The sequence below is a fragment of the Neltuma alba genome, unplaced genomic scaffold, assembly GCF_004799145.2.
Source record: "Neltuma alba isolate B1F8T4 unplaced genomic scaffold, ASM479914v2 tig00002618_pilon, whole genome shotgun sequence".
In the NCBI taxonomy this organism is placed as follows: domain Eukaryota; kingdom Viridiplantae; phylum Streptophyta; class Magnoliopsida; order Fabales; family Fabaceae; genus Neltuma; species Neltuma alba.
This window is the reverse complement of record NW_021632941.1, coordinates 156,245-181,175: the sequence shown is the minus strand read 5'-3', so window position 1 is coordinate 181,175 and position 24,931 is coordinate 156,245. Positions and strand designations below refer to the sequence as shown.

General features: G+C 32.4%; 1 protein-coding gene across 1 annotated transcript; it reads left to right on the top strand.

Annotated features, from left to right (window-relative positions):
- Positions 1–4,376: 4,376 nt before the first annotated feature.
- Positions 4,377–6,953, top strand: LOC114733947 (cytochrome b561 and DOMON domain-containing protein At3g25290). The gene is made up of 3 exons (XM_028921431.1): positions 4,377–5,085; positions 5,684–5,938; positions 6,453–6,953. Exons 1-3 carry the CDS (start codon positions 4,456–4,458, stop codon positions 6,762–6,764), a joined length of 1,197 nt encoding a protein of 398 aa, XP_028777264.1. The 5' UTR covers positions 4,377–4,455; the 3' UTR covers positions 6,765–6,953.
- The last annotated feature ends 17,978 nt before the right edge of the window (positions 6,954–24,931 follow it).

The window sequence follows — 24,931 nt, the reverse complement described above, 5'->3', positions numbered from 1 at the left end:
AATGATGGGAGGGACAAGGCTGGTGTGGTTGTTATAAGTTTGAGACTTTTGAGAATTTAAAACTTTTTGTTGTTGTCCTAATGTACAGCTAGGACCTGCGTTTTACCAGCCCCAACTGCTTTAAAAGAGCTTTAATAAATAATAAGAATAAGAATTGTAAAGCTCCATTACTGTCCTTTTCAGCATTTTGCTCCACGTTGGCCAAAAAAGCAAGACTATTGAGGGAAATAGCTCAACTTCTTTCCTTAAGTTTTGTTCATGTTCCTCATTTTTTCTTAAGAAAACTCTTCCAATTTTATATTCTTGGCCACGCATTCATAATATGTATCTTCTCTTTATTTTTATGACATATAAAAAAAATACACATATCCATGAAAAAAAATTAAACTTTTCTAGTTTCCTTTTTTTTTTAATGAAATATCAGGGTATCCACCAGCAGACGCAGTGACTAATCTCTTCGCTGGCTTGTAAAGAATAAGAGTAAGAATTTTGAAGCTCCATTATTGTCCTTTTCAGCATTTTGCTCCACGTTGATTTGAAAAAAAAAACTACTGAGGAAAATAGCTCAACTTCTTTCCTTAAATTTTTCTCATGTTCCTCATATTTTTTCTTTAAAAAACTCTTCCAATTTTATATTCTTTGCCATGCATTCATAATATGTATCTTCTCTTTATTTTTATGACATATAAAAAAAAAATACACATATCTCTGCAAAAAATTAAACTTTTCTAGTTTCTACCATGAACTCCTTCGTCTGTGAAGGCATGCATATAGTAACTGATTCCCTGTCTGTTAAAGCTAAACAGTACACGCGTGAGCTTATTTGCGAAAGAGTTAAAAAAATAAAAGAGGATTATTTCGGTAAAAACTTTTAAAGGGGGTTATTTGTAAAAAAAAAAAATCCAAAAAAACCTCCTAAATTTCAAAACCTTAAATCAGAAATCAATATGTTTTCAAATATAGTCAATTATTATTAAAGTTTAGTAAATAAGATTGATTTATAGTTTTTGAATAGGTTAAGGTGCGTATAGTACCCTCAAGTATTTTGTCAGATGCACTCAATATCTCAAAATATTTTGTGGTACCTCCATAATCATGAAATATTTTTTTTAGGTATATCCAGCATCCTAAAATATTTTATAATATAACTTTGCTCTTAAAGTATTAACATTTTCAAAAGTAGCTGTGCTTTTAAAGTATTATTTCATGAACATTTTTAACTTCATCATTAATTCCTCAAAATATCTATTAAATGAATGTGTATTAAGTACCATAAAATATTTTTTAGTAATTTTCAAGATACTAGATGCATCTAAAAAATATTTCAAAGTGCTAAACACACTACAAAATATTTTAGGATACTAGATGCACCTAAAAAAATATTTTAAGGTATAGGATGCACTATAAAATACTTTAGGATGATAGGCGTATTTGGAAAAATACTTTGGGGGTATTAGATGCATATTAATTCTTTTAAAATTTAAGAGCTATTTTTTTTGGGATTTTTCCTATTTGTTGTAAGGAAAACCCAAAAAAATATTACTTATACTCCTTCTGGTTCACAATATAAGTGGCTTATAGAAAAATAATTTGATCTAAAATATAAATCACTTGAAGAGTAATTGATTATCATTTGTCAATTTTGTTCCTGCAATTAATGCTTGAACACAACTCTTTGTATGTTTCTCTCACTTTTTCAACCCCATTTAATATAGGTAAACTTTAAAAAAAAAAAAAATCTAAAGCACATTTAATGAATTAACTATTACTATATAAATGAGAATTTATAATTAGGACCGGAAGTAATATTTTTTTTATATCGATAAATTGATTAAAATGGCTTATATTACGAAATAAAATATAATTTTTTTCTTTCGGCCAATCGCAAAGTATAATTCTTTTGTTGTTAAGGTCTTCGCATACCAAAATTTGAACTGTTCCGTTTGCAATTTGACTGTGGAATCACGCACTCGATGGCTCATTTCATACATTTCTTGGTTTGTCCTGAAAAAATGCATTGCTCGTGACCGCAACCTTTTCACACTTTTTCAAATATTTGTGTTCCAAAAATTAATCATTGGGTAAGTATAACTAACCAAAAAAGATATAAAGTCCATTTCATCGTTCCCCATTTCCGGGGGAGGGGGGGGAGATAAAGTGAAAAGCAAAATATTATTTTGTAAAAAAAAAAAAAAATACTTATAGTTTTTTGTAAAAGTTAGTGGTCTTAATAAACATGGAAGGATAATTCTACAACTATTATAAATAATTATAATTCATAATAATTTCAAGGGTTAAGATGCATTCGGAAATATTTTTTCACGTGCACTCAGCACCTGAAGTATTTTGTTATGCATCTTACATCTTAAACTATTTTTCAAGAGTATCTAATATCCTAAAATATTTTAAGATATTATACACACTAAAATACATTAAAAAAATACTTGGGGTGTTTGATGCACTCTAACCCAGTTTCAAAATGTTAGCGTTATATATGAATATGTGTGTACCAGATGCCAGCGTTAAAGTTATTTATTGAGAGCATGTAAGAAGTAATTGTGATCCTCCCCATCTTCTTAGATAGTAGATAGGTTTGTAGTCTGTCCTCAAATGTTGTAGGTAATTTTAGAATTTCATGATATTTTAACTTTTTTTAAAAACACCCAATTTAGTTGGGAGTAAATTGGGAAAGAATAAGATTTTTCAAGGAAAGACAAACTTCTTAGAATACGATTTTATTTTAACGTTTAACAATAGAAATTTTTTTTTTGAAATATTTTAACTTAACCCATTAAATTTTGGATCATTTTATATATAATATAATAATAGATTTCATATGATGCAGATAACATAAAATAAATTTACATAGCATAAGCCATAAGTGCATAACCTTCTGTATTTTTCACATTCCACGTTAATATTTAATATTAGTATTGATACTTTCATTATTTAATCCTAGTAAAAAATATAAGGGATTAGGTGCTTAAATATTCAAGAAGTATCCATAAAAGAATATTTAGAGGTGTACATAGGCAGAACTGGGCAGGGCAGGACCCCCTGATGCCCAGCCCGAAAGATGAACGGGCTGCACCTGCTTGGTAGAAGCCCTATTTATTTTGAGCTAGTTTAATAAGACTGGGCATAACGGGTTTTTTTGGTCTAAATTTACAACTTGAGTCATGAAATTTAAAATACTACCATATGTTTTAACAAATATCCGTGCTTCAAAAATTAAACAATATCCATAATTATTAAAAACAAGACAATAAAAAAATTGTAATTAAAACCTTAAAGAGATCTATAGAGATCTATATATTCCATCAATCTTCACAAACTTGAGAAAATGATGAAGCATATAAAACGAATACATGCTATATTAACATATTCAATTATATTATTAACTTATGGTTCAACATAATTTATAGAGATCTATATATTACATTCAAATTAGATAATTAGTATCGTTCCATGACATGTGAAGTAATATTAACCTGAAAAAGTTAAAAGACAATTATAGTACACAGCAAAGTAATTCAGAAAAGTTAAAATATGTGGTGTATTTTAAAAAAATTAGAACTTTAAAAATGTAAAGTCTAATAATATAAGGGAGTAATGTTTGTTTTGGGTATTGAAAAATATATATTATAATATAAATAATTATATATATTTCAAGCATGGCCAAATGGGAAGGGTTGCACGCCTTGCCCGCAGCCCGACCCTACCTATGATTAGCCCAACTCGAAAATGCCTATTTTTTCTTCGGACTGTTTTTTTGGGCCAAGTAGAGCTTTTTTTTTGTGGGCTCGGCCCGGCATACCGGGTTATTGGGTCTCATGAATAACCCTAGGAATACTCAGAACTTTAAAGCTTTTTCTTATTATTATATGTCCTAAAAGTTTTATTTTGTAACACTTTTGTCTTGAACCATTATGCGCTATCAACTTGACCATTAAAGACACTAATCAAACTGTATAATTTAATGATTAAACTTAACGATAGACAACGATTAGTATATTTTTACTACAAAAATAAACTTTTAAGACACATAAGAGCCAAAAAAATTTTAGATGCGAGTGCTCTTTCGAAAATATTTTTGGGCATTTAAACACCTTATCCCAAAAAACAATTATTATTATTAATATTGATGCTTTCATTATTTAATCCTCATTAAAAAAAATTACGCCCGAAAATTCCGCATCACATCAACTTCTCCACGTGTCATCTTCCAATTCGCAACTAAACCTGATCTCTTCTGATACTTCCCGCACCCAACCATTCCCTCTGGTTCCTATTCCTCCTTAAACTCCCTGTTGCGTTGCGCCTCTTTTCGAAAGTTTGTGCATCTACCTTTCTCTCTCCCCCCACTTCCCTTCCATTTTGGTCCTCACACTCAGATTCTCTCCCTCTAGAAACCGCCAATCCGAACGCAACTTCACACACCCACCACCACCACCAATGGCGTCTCCGCCATTCTCCACTTCCTTCTTTTTCATCCTGTCGTTGTGTTCGACGGCGACGATGATGCTATTCACGCCCGTCGCTTCACTCACCTGCACGTCGCAGAAACTCAGAAGCAACGAACTATACTCAAACTGTATAGATCTCCCTCTACTCTCTTCATACCTTCATTGGACCTATAATTCCTCCAATTCCTCTCTCGCCGTCGCTTTCGTCGCCGCTCCTTCGAGTTCCAACGGGTGGGTCTCGTGGGCGATCAATCCTACCGGTGCCGGCATGGTCGGGGCTCAAGCTCTGATCGCGTTCAAGAACAGCAGCGCGATGACCGTCAAGACCTACAACATCAGCTCCTACCAATCTATAGTACCTGGGAAGCTGTCGTTCGACGTTTGGGACACAAAGGCAGAGGAATCCGGTGGGCTCATGATGATCTTCGCGAAGATTAAGGTACCGGAAAAGAAGGATAGTTTGAGCCATGTGTGGCAGATGGGGCCCTCTGTCACCAACGGCATGCCGGATCAGCATGCCTTTGCGCCGGCGAATATGGAATCGAAAGGTACTCTGAGCTTGAGTGGAGGCCAGAGTACCACTAGTGGTGGGGTGGACTCAACAACAAAGAAGAAGAACGTGAGTTTCAATCTTTAATTAACACTTAATTATTATTGTTTAATTTGATGAAATGGATTTTTCTGGTTTTTCTAATTTGATTAATTTGTTTTAGCTGTGCTGTCTCATTCAATGGGATTTGATTTTGGATCTCTTTAGAAGAAGATAGAAATGGCTATTCTCAACGAAAAGTAATGAATTTCTTTTGAGCAACGGTTGAAAATCAAAGGAAAAATGTTTTAATTTCAGTAAAACTTGTTGATTAGAATTTTAACGTAACCTTTGACTCTGTCTTGGTCTCCGTCCTCCGCTAACTAGCTGACTGAGCTTTGATTACCGATTTTTTTTCTTTTAAGGGAAAAAAAATCTATAATAATGATCAGAAACTGAATCTAAAACTACCAAAAATTCAAGATATTAAGAGGTAAGATCTTCTCTACTTGCAGCATCTGATAGTTATCTGTTATGGGGGATTTAAGGTTCATTGTTTTTTCTGATTTTCATTCAAAGTTTTTGATCTATAATATTTTTGCTTTGAAGTTGATACCTATTTATTATTTATGAATTAATGATATTTCACCAAAAATTATTGATTTTTTTTTTCCTGAAATACCTGCAGATTCATGGAGTACTAAATGCTGTGAGCTGGGGCATTCTGTTTCCCCTTGGAGCGATCATAGCACGGTATCTGAGAACCTTCCCATCTGCAGATCCAGCTTGGTTCTATCTTCATGCTTCCTGCCAGGTTTCTGCTTATGCCATCGGAGTAGCCGGCTGGGCCACCGGTCTTAAGCTCGGAAGCGAATCTAAGGGCATCCAATATTCCGGCCACCGCAACATCGGCATCGCCGCCTTCTGTCTCGCCACATTACAGGTAAATCCTCAGTTCTCTTTATCTTTGGTGCCAGGTTATTGACAAGGAGTGTCTTGTCTTTGAGTTTTGTGAATGAAAGCAAAAAAATGTTCTAATAGTTTAATTCCCTATTCAAAACCTGACAAAACTATATTGGATACTGCAAAATTACTAGTTCTCATCTGTATTGGTTCAACCAGGTTTTTGTGTGTATTTGAGAGAATTTTGAATCTTAGAGAGTGTTTGGATATCCTACACGTTTCTGTAAATTGAGACAAACTTTTTCGTATATTTACTTGGTATATTGTAAAATTATTTTTAAAATTATGGTTTGGTTTCTATCCAAACACATAAAGTGCTGGAACAGAGCAATTTATAAAGTGTTTTAGCTTTTAGTCAGTTTCTGGGTTGTTGAAGGAACTAGGGATGGATGGAACATAGTAATATGCTAATAATGTCAAAGGATGTAATGTAACAGTGAAATTGTGTGTGTCTGTCATTCATTCTGATAAATTCTTGCTGTTTGGATTCCCAGATTTTTGCTTTGTTCATACGACCGCAGAAGGATCACAAGTATAGATATTACTGGAACATCTATCACCACAGCATGGGATACACTGTGATCATCCTCGGAATCATCAATATATTCCGAGGTTTTGACATCCTGAGACCTGAACAGAAATGGAAGACAACCTACATTATAGTGATTGCTGCATTGGGAGGAATTGCCTTGTTCTTAGAAGCGATCACTTGGATTATTGTGCTGAGGAGAAAGTCTAACAAGTCCACGAAGCCCTATGATACGTACAACAATGGACAAAGCCGGCAACAGCCACTTGCCGCATGATCTAACCGGTGCGGTCCGGTTGGCCCTGCCATGTCAGCCTCTGATTTTGTAGTATTGATATGTTACATGTCTACTGCTTCTATATTTGTTACATAGCTTGTGTCTTTTTCTTTTTTTTTGTTTAACCTTGCTTGCTTTGTTTGAACAGTGATTCTTATTTGGCATATATGTACAGATTCTTCTACATTATGTTTGCATTGTTCAATTGTTGTTGTTTTTTTTTTTTTGGTGGGATGAGGGTTCCTTGTTTTTTTTTTTTTCCTTGGTGAGTGTTGAGTGTTCCATCGATAGGTTTGGTTACTCTACAGTTCATCCTACGCTAAGGATTTTGAGATCAAACTTGCATATGATAAACGAGACAGAGATATGACGAGAAGATCTTATCATATGTTTCATAAAGGAGAAGTTAAGATTCTTCGAACTTAATTTGAATATATCAGGAAAAAAAAGTCAGATAAATTAATTAATTACTACTACCTCCAATCCTTAATACAAAAATGTATTTGACTAATTGAAGAAAATTAAGATAGTTTTAAAAAAAATTTAATTACAGCATATAGTACATAATTTATCTGAAATATTTATATGTATCATTGTCTTATATATCAGTTTATAAGCCAAATAAATTAGCTTGAAGAAAAATAATAAATATAATATTTTAAAGTAATTTATTTAACTTTTTTAATATATTTAAATTAGTCAATTGGATTTTATAGGCCGAGGGTAGTACAACAATATGACATGATATCTTTAAAATGCCCTTCTAAAGCATTAGATTACATATTAATTTATAAGTTGAGTAAATCAGTTTGAGGGGAAAAAAAAAAAATATGAGAAATGAAATGGATTGAAGTATTATATTTAAAACCAAATATAATCTCCGTCCAACTCTTATATTAGGGATCATAGGTAACATATAAGAAATGTGTGTACATAGAATAAATTAGCCTTAGAAATAATTTTACTTTTATGCAATTCCACATAAACAATCTAATTACTGAAAAGTCCCGCAACAAATGAGTAGTATACAATGACAAAACCTATTGTAAGAAATGACAATAGGTTATGACACATTGACAACACCATGAATGTTTTAATAATTAATAATTAATAATTAAATTGTTTATGTGGTATTGCACAGTCATTCTTTTTTCTTTACTTCACATCACTCACTTTCTAAAACATAATTAAGTTTTGAAACTATATGATAAAATTATAATTAAATATATTTCATAGAAGTATAATAAAACTCCTTATTCAAGATTGGAAACAAAGGAGACCACAAATAAGGCCATCACCATTTGTTTTAAGTATATGCAGTGCTTATCAGGTTCATAGGAAGGTTCCAAAACTTGGAAATCAAGTGGGTACTATGGGCAATTCTGTGTTTGCCCACTTTGAAAGCAATTTCTCATGTTCATAAGCTAATTATTATTGCTTCTCCTTCTACATCTCTTGTAGAAGAACCTGGACCACATAATTCTCTTAGATTCATCATGCTTACCTCTTCCTTACTCCACTTACTATAAATTATTTTCTTATTTTTGTTCGTAAAAAAAATATTATCCCAAATTTTATCTCGATATATCTTGAATACTATATGTATATATATAATAATAATAACAACTTTTTTGGGCAAAGGAAATCGGTTATAGTGTGTGTAATGTATTGTTTTATTGAATGAGTGTAGTCTTTTTAAAATAAATATGATCTACTAACATTTATGTTGTCACTATGTGGTGCTGTTTAGGAATAGGATAGGTAGTAAATGAAGAACCTTTCTGTTAAATAAATAAGTTAATGGGAAAAAGTATTAATGGAGACAAAGGGAAGGTTAAACGTTTATTTACACTTGTCACACCAAGTTGGTACCTGGAACCGTATCAATTATTTAAGGGAAAATATTTTGCATTGTAAAGTCAATACTCTCTTTGCTTGGGGTTTTTGGCTATATCTCAATAACACCAAATACCTCTTTCAACCAACAGGGTGTGCGGGAAGGGGGGAAAAAAGAGAAGTCCCTCATAATATAGCAAATAAATATTCGAATCCCTTTTATAATAATTACTCACATTTAGTATTGAATAATGTCTCAAATAAGATTATCTCTGATAGGAAGATATTTGTGTCTAGCTAGAAAAAAAAAACTCCTTTAAGTATATCTTAAATGCGAAGTTGAGTTTGAAAGAGTATAATTGATGCATAAATTAGACCCAAAAAAAAATTAATACTGGCTCTAACCCTAAATATTTTTGTTAGATTATAGAGATTAAAAAATTAATTAATTTAATTATTTGTTATAAATATGTGTTGATTTTTTTCTAAAATATCTTCTATTCATCTGCATTGAAAGTTACCTACATTAATATTTTTTTCACCCATTATAATATAATCTCTTTAATATATGTAACAAGTAAAAATAGTTTGAGAAGAAAATTGTGCATTTGAGAGATAAAATCAACTAAGATATTATATTTATAACTAAAATAAATCTTTAACTAGTTTTTAAATTTAAGAGGGCATGGAGTATTATTTTCGAAAGTTTCACTTTACACATAACACAAGAAGATAATAGTAAGAATCCAAAACCTAGAGTCCTTTCTGGAACGTTGTCTCATCAAAATGGGGTCATTGACCTCACCCTAGTAAAACAAGTCAATTATTGATGCTTAGCTTGTGTATTATAATATATATATATATATATATATATTTAAAGCACTATTTTATAACACTATTTTGTGTGTGCTTTGCCCTTAATCTACGCGTTGGAATTGAAATGAGTAAAATTTTAAAAAAAATGAGAATGATGGTGACGTGCACTATAAATATGGTATAAAGATCTATTATGATGTTGAAGTTTGACTAAACGCTAATAATAACTTTATTTACAATAATGTCACTCACTTTAATTAGTTAAAGGGTCCATTATTATTGTCTAATGAAATGAAATAAAAGCCACATCATACTTTCCTAAAGCCGATTGTCAATTACTTTTTTCAGCCTTTTAAAGAAATTTCTTGAAGAAACCTGCAGAGTTTAGATATGACGCCTGAAGGTGTAAATAAATGTACATAATTTGTTGATGGGATAATCATCAATGTGTAAAAATGTTAAATATATATTTTTATGTTAATACAATGTATGATTAATATGTATATATGTAGCTGGATTAGTTCATTGATTTTAATAAATAGATTGTTAATTTATTTAAAAAGTTTTGGTAAGCTATCAACATATTGATCATTAATATATATGATTGTTGGCATTTTTTCAGAGTGTCAAAAGGTTTCTAGATGTGTCAAAGGTGAATGCAACTTTTGATTGCCTGCAGGTCCAAAATCTTTTACCACAATTTTCTCATATCACTGTAAGCCAGTACAATAAAATGAAAACAAAAAATCAAAGTTAATATTATGTTTAATTCTTAAAATTAAATTTTATTTTGGTTTTGGTAATTGAATTTTAAAATTAGTGGTTTTTTATTTCAAGGACCAGGGACAAAAAATCTATAAAAGGTCCAAAATGATATCAAATTTCAAAAACAATAATAATTAGTTTCAAATTTTAGATACTAAAAACAAAATGAGGTCAAACTTTAAGGAGCTAAACATAGTATTAACCTAAAACTTAAAACAAAATATAAAAAGATATAGATGAAGAGGGGTTTTCCATGTTAGACCAACACTTTTGGCCATGAATTCTGATAATTAATTTATAAACTTTATTCAACATCACAAATTTTACACATTAGACTCATTTCCCATATTTCACACCCCACTAAAAAAACTTTAATCAAAAGCAAAAGTCACACACACACACACACACACACACTTTGCTTTAATTTGCATTCTATCTTTGAAATATTTTGTAAGGACTACATGCATGCATGTTTTCTTTTGATTTGATGATTGATTTGCTTTTATATCTTGGAGACAACATGACGTGTTCTCCACATGGCATGCCACATGCATGCCGTTCAATCTTTTGAATGGTAGGCACAAACAAAAGTATTTTGAAAAACATTATGAGAGAAAAGTATTTTTTATTGTGTTTGATAAATTATAAAGTGGTCTTGTTAAGAGATATTCTCATATTTATGAGAGAAAAAAATTTTATTTTCATTCATTTTTGTCATTTTTTTATTTCATACCAAATGGCAAATGAGGTCAAATGTACCTCTCGCTCTTATTTTATTGTGTGCCTCACATGTCCTTCCCCATAAAAAAAATTAATAAATTTGATCAATTTCAAATACATACATATCTCATTTAAAACTCAATTCCTCCACTAGTTATTGAATTTTTAAGTAACTCGGTTAAAACTCAGTCTCTAACCTTTTTAATTTTTTTAAATAATTTTGTCTTTTTCATGTATAGCCCATGCAAAATCATCATTGGGTCATCCTACATAGCAAAAAATATATTAAAAAAATTCCCACGTGGCTTTCCAGCTCAGCTCTCTAGATGGATTTGATTAAAAAACTGGGATCAATTGGTGGCCTCTTAGGAATAATGGCCAGCTATCAAAGTGTGGTTCGAGCCTTGGGTTAAGTCACCGGAAAACGGGGAAGTCGAATAAGAAGTGATGAAGAAGAGCTGAGGAGGAGAGTGAGATTGCCTAGTTTGTAGATGACTCAGTAATGATTTGGCATAGCGTGTAGCCCTTCTTTGGGATCATGATTAAAATTACTTACAAACAAATTTTATATGAGTCGGGATAAAACTTCTTTTATATCTTTACCTCACATTTTATAAGTTACGATTAAAAAGTTATTTATAAATCATTCCAAAATGGCTCATAGATGATAAGGACAAAATTATTGAAAATTAAAAAGGTTAGGGACTGAATTTTAATTGAGTTAAAAGTTTAAGGAATAAGTTATATCTGGTCATAGTTGATGGATTGAGTTTTAAGTGCATTAAAACTATTATTTTATTTTAGATTTTAGGATTTCCTGCATAAATAATATGTGCACATCAATATTTTTATACAATTATATGATATTCAATGTAATTATTTATTGAATTAAATTTTAGTACCATGGAGTTCCACTCATAAATGTGATTCGAATATATTTAACTTTAGTAGTTGGCAAAAAAAAAAAACTTTAGTAAAAGTAATTGAGGTCCTTTTCGATTCAACCACCGGTTTACAACCATGTCAAATGAAAAAGATAAAGTTGGAACTTTGAAGCAAAGTGAATTTAAAAGAAGAAAGAGATATAGTGTTACGATTTATTAAAGTGAAAGCAATTCATTTCTTAATTCAATTTGCAGAATAGGAAAACTTGTTTTTTTAGAACATACAAAATGCATATATATTAAAAATAAAACGTCATAATACAATCTAAATAAAATGACTCCAAAGGAAACTTGTGTTCTGGTTCATGACGATATAAATCAGTTTTAATTAATTTGGTTCATATGGACCCAAAAAAAAAATAATAATTTGGTTCGTATTTTTCCTGGAATTACTTCATTTTTAAATTTTTCTATTTTGGGGTTGTGTAATTTGGTTCATGCATTCTAAATTACCCATGTAGCTTCATCAATTTGGTTCATTTTCTTTTCATTTTTCATAATACAATATATTATTTTTCCCTTGAATAACGTCATTTGATAATTTTTCCCATTTTTTCATATATTGTGAAATGCATGGAGTTTTGAGGAAAATTAATCTGAAAATTGAGTCCTACCTTTTATAGTTTTTATAATTAAAAAAAAAACTTATTCGTACAGTTCTAATTGATAACTGTGATGAGCTGTGAAGTCACGCAGACATAATTATTAAATGTAATCTAAGTAATATTAATTTAATAGCCCTTGATTTCATATTCAGTAGCTTTCACATCTTCACAAGGGGAAAAATGAAATCTTTTTCTTTAGCAAAACGAATGGGTCATTGCGTCTGATGTCATAGTGATGCAATGATGATTATATAGAAGAAACCAAATATATGAGCCCTAATATCTCACTATTATCCTACTCTTTGGTTTTGATTTTTTTATTCATATTTGTTTTTGCCATCAATTTTTATATTCATTTTTATACATAGAAAGCATCAGTATTCTAAAAGATTTTATACCTTTTCCATTATTTATATTTTTCTTACCAATAAATTTTTTAAATAGAAACTTTTCATTAAGTTTTTCTTTAAACTAAATTATGCAGTTTATTTTTATTTTTATTTTGACTAAAATTTCCCACAAACTTTGTTTTAATCAGTCCATTTTTTAATCTAAATCTAATTTTAATTTAATATTAAATTCTAACAAAATACAGTGTTCATAACTCATGCACTAGGCCTTTTTGCACAGTATGTGACATGAATTCATTTTATTAAAGTATATAGTTTTTTCAATTTTAGTAAAAATATGTTTGGATCTCTAAATTTACATCAAATTTCAATTTAGTCATTTAAATTTATGAACTGTGTTTTTAGTTCTATAATTTTAATAAATTATCTTCATTTAAAGAAATGCTGACTCAATAAATTTAAATAGTGATATTGCAATTAAATATTAATAAAACCTATTCTAAATTTTAATTCTCTAAACTAACAATTTTTATATTTGAAAACTTAAACATGTTTTGTTAGTATTTAATTGTAAAGTCATCAATTAAATTTGTTGAGCTAACATTTTATTTTGTTTATTAAACAAGGCTAATGATGCTGAGACAAAAAAAAAAGTAAAATTAGATTTTATAAAATTAAGGGACTAAATTAATATTTGATGTAAATGTAAAAAAAAAAAAAAGAGCACAAAACATATACTTTAACTTATATTTTTAAGTATAATTTGAATGTATTTTAAATATATAGATAATTAGATGTGTATAAATTTGACGGTACTAAAATATATTTTGATAATTTATTATTTTTAACAGATATTTTCTTAAAAAACTGTTCAATTTTAAATATATAATGATCTTAAAATATGAAAAATATTTATATAACTTTACTCAAATTCAAAATATAGACTCCTCCACTTCTTAGTATAAGACTCATTTAACTAATTTGATTAAATTAAGAAAGTTAGGTAAGCTAGTTAATTATAAGAAATATGACACGTTTTTCTTAAAATACTATAATTATCTTTCTTAATACCTCTTTTTCCTCTCCTACTTGATTATGATTGAGAGAGTATCCATAAGAGTAATTTAGAGAAAATTAATAAATATGATAATTGAATCTTATATTTAAGATAAAAATCAACTCAATAATTAAATATTAGAACGGAGGACTAATACTCTCCTCTGTGTGTGTGTGATCGAGAACATCCCTTAGACCACAAGCATATTATCATCTGCTTTTTTTTTTCTTTTGTTTTTTTTTTTTTTGGGTTTGTGGTCTTAAGTTTTTGTTAGGGACAGCACCATTTGTTTTCGTTATTCTTTTGGTCTAGCAGTTGAAGTCAACATTGGAATATTGGTAAGTAAGCAACAAGTTGTCTTAGTAACTAAGCTGCCCCACTTAGATAAGGTCTCGAACTTGAGTATAACATTGACATATTTGTGTGTATGTGTATGTTTAATTACATAAATTTTTTTTAATTTTTTATACATTAAAACAACTTAAACTTTTGACATTATCATCCCATTATCCCATTCTTACCCTTTGACCAGGTTGGCGATGGTTTACATTTTTCATATTTTTATTAAAGTACATTCAAATTTTAAAATGAAGATAATCTTCTAAATTTTATCTTTTGAAAAATGTATTATTTAAAAAATTCAATATTGAAAAATTTAAATTTAAATTGTCCAAATTATATGTCACCTTGGCAACAGCTATGAGCAGTTGAACATCAAATTTGGATGTGTCAAATTTCAAATTTAAGTTCATTTATAAATTATAATTGACCAACATGATTCCATACAATCAATCATTCATGCAATCGTATATTTTAATTAATATAAGAAAATTTTTAGAGGGTTTTTTTTTTTTTTTTGCTTTACGTTATCATTTTTAAAAAATATATTATACGCAATCGATCTCACACAACGAATTAAATTAGTCACTTTCTTGACACAAAACTTCAAACCATAAATGATCCTGGTAAAAAAAAACCATAAATGATCCAATATTTCAAACAAGAAAATAATTAATTCCAAATAAAAAAAGAAGAAAATTGGTGAAAAATCTCTCAATATAAAATATATTTTTCAAAGCTATATGAAATTTGTTTAAGGACTTACATGCAATTTATTATTCGTTATTTGCACATAACTCAATGATGGAGGAACTTGAGACAATAAATTTTATACTAAGAGATTGTTAGCTATTTTCTCAACAAAATAATACTCTTCCGGTCCTTAATATAGGACCCAATTTTTGAATTGGTTTTGATCCTAAATATAAGACCTATTTCTCATATTTATCAATTTTTTCTAAATTACCCCTATGGATACTCTATCAACTATAATCAAGTAGAAGAGGGAGAGGTGGTATTAAGAAAGATGATTATGGTATTTTAGGAAAAATGTGTCACTTTCCTTATAATTAACTAACTTACCTAACTTTCTTAATCTAATCAAATTAATTAAATGGGTCTTTTATATTAAGGACCGGAGGAGTATATTGTTTAGAATGCCAGGAGAATAACTTATTTCCTCTAAAAGCCCCTGATCAGCATGGGTTATACTCATGTAGAATGGAGGTGTTGTCTTCTAGAAGTTGCTCTTTGCAGGGCATCTTTTCAAAATGCTATTAATATAATTGTCTTTTATTAAAAACTGGGATACTTTTAGAAAGATAATAAATGCTTTCCTTAGTTGATTATACTTACTTACGTATCTTCAAAATGTGAGTAGTGAGTTCTAATAGGGACATGAGTGAAGGAAATTTTAGATGAGTTGGATTTTGTGACTTAATAGAGTTAAGATATGTCGTTAAACTCAAAAAATATTTATAAAAGTGCTTATTAATTTCTCACCAATAAAATCTTCATATTAATTATAATATTTAAACTCACAATCTTATGAATTATAAATTGACGTTGTATTGATTGGACAAACTTTTACCATTCTAATTGTGACAATACTAATAAATCGCTCTTCCAACATTGCGTGACAAACATCATGAATGGAAACGACTCTAGTCTGCTTTAATAAAGCAATCGAATTAATGGAAGTCTGAATGTGCGTTAAATTTTTTGTCCTAGACCCACAATTTAAATACTCCTAATCTCTAAGCTTTTGATTACCTGAGTCTAGTTATTCTTCACAACCGGGCAAACTTTTTTTTTTTTAAAAGAAAAAACAGAGAACTACATATAGATTCTAAATAAAAATTTTATTACCTATAAGTTCTATTTATTTGTAAATACATAATATAATTGATTTTCTTTATTTAGCACCTTTTCAAATCCATCTATGTACTATACAGTGCTACTGCGTTTCGTTTATTCCTTTCCACATGATTGAGGGGAGCCTATTACATAGGAAACTGAATATAATTTACCATAATGTAATAATACATTAACTAATAATCATCCAATATTTATTTACTAAATAGGTTTTTTTCGTTACAATTTACATAAGAGTTTTTTTTTCCCATTTGGAGGGCATAAGTGTCAGTGTCAATGTTGGCACATCTCCCCGGCAGGAATTCAAACACTATTTCATTATGTTGTAACTTATGAGGAACTAATCCCTTTCGGGAGGCTTAACTTCCGTTCATAATATTACTACATGGGTACATGTATAGTAGAGCTGAGAAATGAGCTGGCTCAGCTTTAATGGGCTAACTCTTGACGATGGGCTTGACCCATAAAGAGTTCGGGCTCATAAACAAGAAGCATCATAAAACGCAATCTATCCTATTGTAAGGGCCTAGGCCGAGTTCTTAGGCTTATATAAATATAATAAATATGAGCATAAAATTAAATTTAAATAGTAAAAAAAAAATTCATGGTCAAAAAAAAAAATGCATATATTATAAAATTTGATAAATTAAATTTAAATCATTCGCATCATCCCCGCATGGAACTTTTCATCTTATTAATTGTTATTTGAATAAAGTCAATAAAAAATTACCTCCATTATTGGCAAAAAAAAAAGTCTCTATTTTTTTTTGGAAAATTATATTGAAGAGCCAAAAGGAATATTCATTCGGACCTTAATCTTTTTCTTTAATTTTTTTTGGAAAAAATCCGTTTTATAAAAATAAAAATGATGTTGAAGTACAAAAGGAAATAAAAGGAAAGTTAAGCACACATTTTTAACAATAAATTTTTTTAAATTGGGTTTAGTACTCGGAATTCAGGTGTATTAGCTAAAACAAACCAAGCTAATATAGTATGATATCCAAAGCTTTAGTCTAAATAAGGCTACTCATTCTCAACTCATCAATAGGTCATGTTAGGACTCTCAACTTTGAATACCAGATCTAGAATAATTAGAAAGAATTTCACTAAACACTCCTTTATAGATCGGGGTTAGATTCTATTTCTGATGCACAAGATCCTCTTAAAGAGGCAAGTGCAGAGCATACTCAGAATCTTTGGTAATAGAAGAAAAATATTATAAGTGAGGCTTTCAGAAGAAGATAGAAATTTAGAGAGAATTCATGAGGAAAGCACACTGTGTATTATATTGAGAAGTTCTTACAACTCTTTTTGCCCATAACTGGTGGCAGAGTAGGTTTACATAGAGGCTTTAGGCATTAACATGACAAATCCTAATAGTAAACACTATTATGACGACTTGACATAAAAATAAAAGTAGATGATGACATAAAGTAGACTTCTGGCAGGTCCCCCTTATCTTGACGGGTCCCTCTTATCTCATTGATGATTGTGTCTACTGTAGAATTTTACAAATAGGTTCATGGCTAGATGACAGGTTCATGACATTTTCTGGATCAGAGTCATCCGAGTCATAGTGTCCTCTTGTGCAGTAGAATTCTTCGAGTTTTGCGAGCAGAGTCTCATTATCATCTGTTTAGTTAGGATCTTGGGATTCTCCTGCAAGAAATGGAAGTTGTGGCTGGAGACTTGGCTGAGGGAAATGGAGTCCTTCAGGCTAAGTGAATTGAATTTGTGAATCTCTTTAGTAAGGTTCTTGGGATGCTTCTGTTGAAGGAGGAACTTGTGACCTATTTGGTGGAGGTTTGACAACGTTTATTGATAAATCATATTTTTTATACGCTTGGGATGTATATTTTAGGCTATTTTAAGGAATAGATCGAACATTAATTGCATTAATAGTAAAGATATTATTTCTAGGTTATTGTTCTAAATTCAAGGGTAGAATAGTAAAGATAAAGTGGCAGAAACACATTTCCAATGAGGAAGGAAAGGGGAGTCTAGAGGAAAAGCAATTCCATTACTGATAGAAACTGATTTCTATCACAAATGGAAAAGAATTCCTTAAGGAAAAAAAACACTTACACTTAGTTCCGAAAATTTCAATGGAGAAGTGGGAAAACTAAAAAGGGTTCAGAAATTCATTGGGACCTGGCAAATAAATCAGTTACAGCAACTTGAACCCAAAAAAATGGAACCGAACCATTTTTTCATTTTTCTGGCTACTTGATTGCGCGGATTGACGGATACACAGGAGATACTCCTTTGTTCACTGGTTCTCATTCCTCTCTGTCTTCTCAGAACTACTGCTCCGTCACTGATCATAATTGCCGAATCTGATATTTTCATGAGCTACAGCCTGAGTTTGAGGGAGGAGAAGTCGCTGTCATGTGTAGCTAATTATGTGGTTTCTTCCAAGAGCAACATCGAATCTGAGCTATTGGATTGTAGAGGGAGTTTACATTCATCTATCTCCTTCTATTGCTTTTATTAGTTGTAGGGTAATTAGATTAGAGTTTAGTTGTACTCTGTTCAGATATTGAATTGAATGCTGTGCAACCAAATGTTGTAGAGAATTTGGTAATTCATTCTTGAGTTAGAAATTAATCAGATTCTTGTTTCAATTCAGTGATTTGAACCTTGTGGTTTGATTAATTGAGTCATTCGAATGGAAGTTTTGTTTGATTAAGAATGATTAGTTATTTGCACATTCGGTGATACTTAGCTCCAGATTATATAATGCGATGAAGATGAAGCAAAACTCTTGGGAGAATTGATACTCTGATTGTTTTTCTTAAGTTCCAAAGTATTGTTTGCACTTTCATTCACTCTCATTTTGGTACTGCACCTGAAAATCGACAAAGATCTTTTTGTATTGATATGAAATGTTGTTCTAGCTCTATATTTTCTACAAGTAAACTATGTTAATTTTACTTAGAAATTAGAGTTATTAGACCAAGTGATTTGACACTTAGGTTGCATCAATGTACTGCATACCCTTTCTCTATTGTTTTTGATTGCCTATACAACCAAGGACAAATTAAATGGCGCAAGTAATATTTATCGTCGTTCCTTGAGAGACTAAGACTAGATGAGTTAAAAATCATAATTGCGTTCTTGATTAGGTTAAGTGAGACAAATGTTGTGAAAGAGTTTGTGAAATGAAATTAGGAAAGCAATGATTTAAGGCACTATAAAATCTACTTGACTTTGAAACAATTAGAGACTAGGGTTATTCTTCACTAAAATACTTCATAAAACTGAATTATTCACTTCTCAAGTAGTATTTAGCAATAAGTTCAGTTAGTCGGGGTTCACAGAATTGATTAAGCTTTCTCAAGTCAAAACCAAATGTTTGCAAACACGATAAAACGTAGCAATCTCTTGCATTTGTTTGAAAAGGTTGCACTTTGAACCAAAACCCCTTTAGTCTATGCTAGGTTAACAAATACATCTCTATTCTATCAACAACCCATCTATTTACTTAATTAAACTTTTGGTCTAGCACGTTTTTACCAAAGTTTACAGATTAACTTAACTTTCTCAAGTTTGAACTAATCAAACAATCAACCCAAATGTTGGCCAGATATAAGAAAGCATTAGCTCAAGGTAAAAAACAACTGAACATTATCATTAATACTCAAGAGAAAGCAAAACCAAGTCTCAATTCATATAATAGATCAAAATAACCCCAGAAAAATATATTTAGCTATACATATTAAGTAAAAAACTACAACTATAAGAGTAGCCAGTAGTCATAGCAGAAACAAGAAGGGAAGAAGAAGGAAACCCAGAAATATCAAGTAACAAGCTTTGAATCTCTTCTAGCTTCGAGTTCAAAGATCCCAAGCCTTCAAAGCTCCAAACCCTAGCAGAGCAAGCCTCTAAAATCACTCCAAAGTCAAAGTATATCCAGAAAAACCCAGCATCCCCCCTTTGTATGCCCTAATTTTTAAGTTACATCATAAAACGCACAGTTGCGAGGGGTCAAGCACCGCGGCGGCTGTGGTCATCGTCCATGCCGGATTACATAGAATGGCTTGCTGTGAGCAGCTTTGGCACCGCAGCGCATGTGATCATCGGCCACAATGGATTACACCAAATAGGGACTCCTCCAGGAGCCGCAATGCCTCACACAAAAAAATGCACTCCCTTCTCTCTGTCAGAGCCGCCGTGGCGTTTGCTCATGGGCGTTTGCTCCCATGAGCCACGGCGGATGGTTTCTTTTCAGCTCTCCACTTCTGATCTCTATTCCTTACTCGCCTCAGGGTTTTTTTGCAAAATTGACTTTCAAACCAAATAAAAGAGCACTAAAACAAGTTGAATAAGTAGGAATTTTGAGAGGTTATCACACCCCCCAAACTTAGACTTTTGCTCGTCCTTAAGTAAAACAACAAACCAGCAACTAAGTAACAAATTGCACATCAAAGATTGTGCAACTATATCCTCATCAAATGCTCAAGAAAATATACAAGATAGGAAATTACTGAATCACCCAAAGAAACAAGTTTCATGAGCTTAAAATAAACTCAGCAGAATGTGAGTGTGTGTATAGAGTTAATGAACATCTCTTATGATAATGTCTCAGCAGAATGGGAGACTTTAGCCAACATACTAACCTTCAACCGTATACTTTCATAAGCCTGACTCCTTCTCTCTCTCTCTGCCTACAACCCCATATATCAAAAATCAAGAGGTGATGGTTTAGGAAAGAAAGGGAAAATAGAATATACAAATACTTTGAGATAAATTTCTATTCATAAATCAGAACTCACTTCAACCACTTTCATTCTCCCAAACTTTACCAAAATTTTCAGAATATTTGAACTACCCCTGCCAACCATTCAAAAATTTTCTCAACATCTCATCAAACTCCTTATCCTTCCAACTTCCATTTATCTCAAAGCTAGGGACTTCATGGTTTTTCTCAATTGGTTTTGGGAACAAAACGTAAACATATATACTTTTTTTTTACGGCTCAAAGTATGGGTTCAAAGGACAAGATCTTGAAGGTTCAAACACATTTAAGAATTGCCCTAAACCATAAACTTTGAGAAATCAAAAGAAGGATCTCAAGCAATTTAGTTAAAATAAAAGTATGAAGACTAAATTATCTACTCAACCTCAACATCATCACTTGGAATATCATAAAACCATATATACTTTTTGTTCATTAGTTTCTCCAAAATTAAGGAAACATAGGTTTTAACCTCACAATTCAAGCATAATAACTAAGCATTTTGTTCAATCATTGGTTTTAAAATTTACTCAACAAAAGCGGCCTTTCAAAACTTTTCAAATTTAACCCTGTTATCCACAAAAATCCTATTATCCACAAAAATCAATCCTCACCCCCAAACTTAAAACTGACAGTGTCCTCACCGTCAACAAGAGTAAGTGATCAGGACATGCAGTCAGAATCCAAAAATGAAATCAAGTATAGCAATATGCACAATGAAATCAACAATTACTATTGGTATCCACAAATTAAGCAATAAAAAGATCCGTTAACAATCCATATATTCAATCAGTTCTCAGCAGTTAACGCAGTTATAATCAACAGTGACAGATATTGTTCAAGAGTCACAATCAATCCAACAGGCCATCAGTAGCCTTTTCAGAACCAGACAAGCAAATAACAGCACACAAAATAAATCAAGACAAGCAACAACAGATTCGAGATGGCCCCAGCTATAACGCAGTTATAATGCAAGAACACAAACAAAAACAAAGGCAAAAAAAAAAAAAAGCAACAACAGTAGAAACGGCCCCAGCTAGTCATCACCCTCTGCAAACGGATTGACGGCCATATCATCTCCCGAACCAATACCAGCACCAGAGGTTCCAGCTTCATGTTCCTCTCCCGGTGACTCTACCTCAATGCTTGTATCTTCCACATCTAACGCGTTAATGTCCAGTTTCCTCGCCATCTGGACTAACAGTTCCTCCATGCCCCTGTGACGTATCTCTCTATCCAATTTCTCGTGGAGGAGATCCGAGCGGTAGGGTCAACACTAGCACTGGCTTGAGCTTCCTGGCTGTTCCCTCCTATATTCAGGAGACTGTTCAGCGTACATGGATTCAGTGATCCTTTGATGTTCTCGTTCAGGAACCAAACTAGAGTAGTTGAATGGTGAAACCGGCTTGAACTTTCGATCTTTTTCTTTCCATTCTACCTCCGCTTTAGTTAACAGATTCGAGATGAGATGAGGTATCTATTAGCATCCCATATGGCATCAAAAATCAATTTCCCTATATTCACTGTCGCTTTGATCATGAATAGATATATCAGAAGTATCAGAAGTGGTTGGCATAACGTTTCTTGTGACAATATGCAACTGGATTCTGGCCTCAGGTATCATGTCCTTTCGCATAATATAAGCCTGGCCCTCTTGGGTCTCACATCAGAGCCGGTGAGTGTCGTTGAGATTGCACCGAGAGGAATCTCCTTTTGGTTGCTGAGATACCACTGATATTGGCCATTTTCAACCTCGAGAAGTTCATAATAATCTCTGATGCACTCTGGAGTAATGAGGACATGTTGATACCAGATAAACATCTCATTACTAACTCATTCACCTCGCTTCTGGGTCCAATCAGATTTTAAGAATTTGAGCTTCCTTGCTTTTTTATAAAACCCAAATTTGTTTGTGCAAGGAAATTCCCTTTCTTGATGCAACCCTCTCCTTCAATAAGCTCCTTGATTGGGGGATCAGGTATTTTGTCTTTTTTATACTTTCTTGATTGTGCAAGGAAAGTTTTCTTCTTTTTCTTTGTCGATTGTTTTGTGATTGTGGTGTGTTATTTGCTTAGTTTGTGTCTGGTGTGCTTTGCTTTTTCTTTGCAGGTAACAATCCAGTGGGGAAGAAAGCCCGTGCCACCTCCCCTGATCCTCCAATTAAAGAGCTCATTGAAAAAAGAGGTTTGCATCAAGAAAGAGAATTTCCATGCACAAATAAATTCGGGTTCTATAAAAAAGCAAGGTGAAGGGAATGAGAAGCTGGTCAGAAAATTCTATGTTCGGGTGGCTACAAACTTGAGTAATGAGATGTTTATACGGTACCAGCGTTTCCTCATTACTCCGGTGCGCATCAGAGATCACTATGATCAGTATTATCTCAACAATCAGAAGGAGATTCCCCTCGATGCCATCTCAGCAACACTCACCGGTTCTGATGAGATGTGGGTACGACCTAAGAGGGCCAGGCATATATTATGAGAAAAGACATGATACCGGAGGCCAGAATTTGGTTGCATATTGTCACAAGAAACATTATGCCAACCACGCATCTCAATGAAGCCCCAAAGAATCTGTCACTCCTGATATATCGCAGATGAGATCTTTTCTCATAATATATGCCTGGCCCTCTTAGGCCGTACCCACATCTCATCAGAACCGGTGAGTGTTGCTGAGATGGCATCGAGGGGAATCTCCTTCTGATTGTTGAGATAATACTGATATTGGCACTTGTCCACCTCAGGAAGCTCATAGTGATCTCTGATGCGCACCGGAGTAATGAGGAAACGCTGGTACCGTATAAACATCTCATTACTCAAGTTTGTAGCCACCCGAACATAGAATTTTCTGACCAGCTTCTCATTCCCTTCACCTTTGGGACCAATCAGATTTAGGAGGTTGAGCTTCCTTGCTTTTTATAGAACCCGAATTTATTTGTGCACGGAAATTCTCTTTCTTGATGCAAACCTCTTTTTTCAATGAGCTCTTTAATTGGAGGATCAGGGGAGGTGGCACGGGCTTTCTTCCCCACTGGATTGTTACCTGCAAAGAAAAAGCAAAGCACACCACACACAAACTAAGCAAATAACACACCACAATCACAAAACAATCGACAAAGAAAAAGAAGAAAACTTTCCTTGCACAATCAAGAAAGTATAAAAAAGACAAAATACCTGATCCCCCAATCAAGGAGCTTATTGAAAGGAGAGGGTTGCATCAAGAAAGGGAATTTCCTTGCACAAACAAATTTGGGTTTTATAAAAAAGCAAGGAAGCTCAAATTCTTAAATCTGATTGACCCAGAAGCGAGGTGAATGAGTTAGGAAATTCTATATTAGGGTGGCAACAAATATGAGTAATGAGATGTTTATCCGGTATCAACATGTCCTCATTACTCCAGAGTGCATCAGAGATTATTATGAACTTCTCGAGGTTGAAAATGGCCAATATCAGTGGTATCTCAGCAACCAAAAGGAGATTCCTCTCGGTGCAATCTCAGCGACACTCACCGGCTCTGATGTGAGACCCAAGAGGGCCAGGCTTATATTATGCGAAAGGACATGATACCTGAGGCCAGAATCCGGTTGCATATTGTCACAAGAAACGTTATGCCAACCACTCATCTTAGTGAAGCCCCACGGAATCTGACACTTCTGATATATCTATTCATGATCAAAGCGACAGTGAATATAGGGAAATTGATTTTTGATGCCATATGGGATGCTAATAGAGCCCACAACACCAATCTCGTCATGCCTCATCTCATCTCGAATCTATTAACTAAAGCGGAGATAGAATGGAAAGAAAAAGATCGAAAGTTCAAGCCGGTTTCACCATTCAACTACTCTAATTTGGTTCCTAAACGAGAACATCAAAGGATCACTGAAGCCATGTACGTTGAACAGTTTCCTGAGGAATATAGGAGGGAACAGGAAGCTCAAGCCAGTGCTAGTGTTGACCCTACCGCTCGAAGCTTGGATCTCCTCCACGAGAAATTGGATAGAGAGATACGTCACAGGGGCATGGAGGAACTGTTAGTCCAGATGGCGAGGAAACTGGACATTAACGCGTTAGATGTGGAAGATACAAGCATTGAGGTAGAGTCACCGGGAGAGGAACATGA

Bases quoted from the DNA above. Each gene is read 5' to 3' on its own strand.
- LOC114733947 (XM_028921431.1), top strand. From the start codon at position 4,456: ATGGCGTCTCCGCCATTCTCCACTTCCTTCTTTTTCATCCTGTCGTTG. The intron at 5,086-5,683 runs GTGAGTTTCAAT...AAATACCTGCAG, and splicing joins CAACAACAAAGAAGAAGAAC to ATTCATGGAGTACTAAATGC. The intron at 5,939-6,452 runs GTAAATCCTCAG...TTGGATTCCCAG, and splicing joins TCTGTCTCGCCACATTACAG to ATTTTTGCTTTGTTCATACG.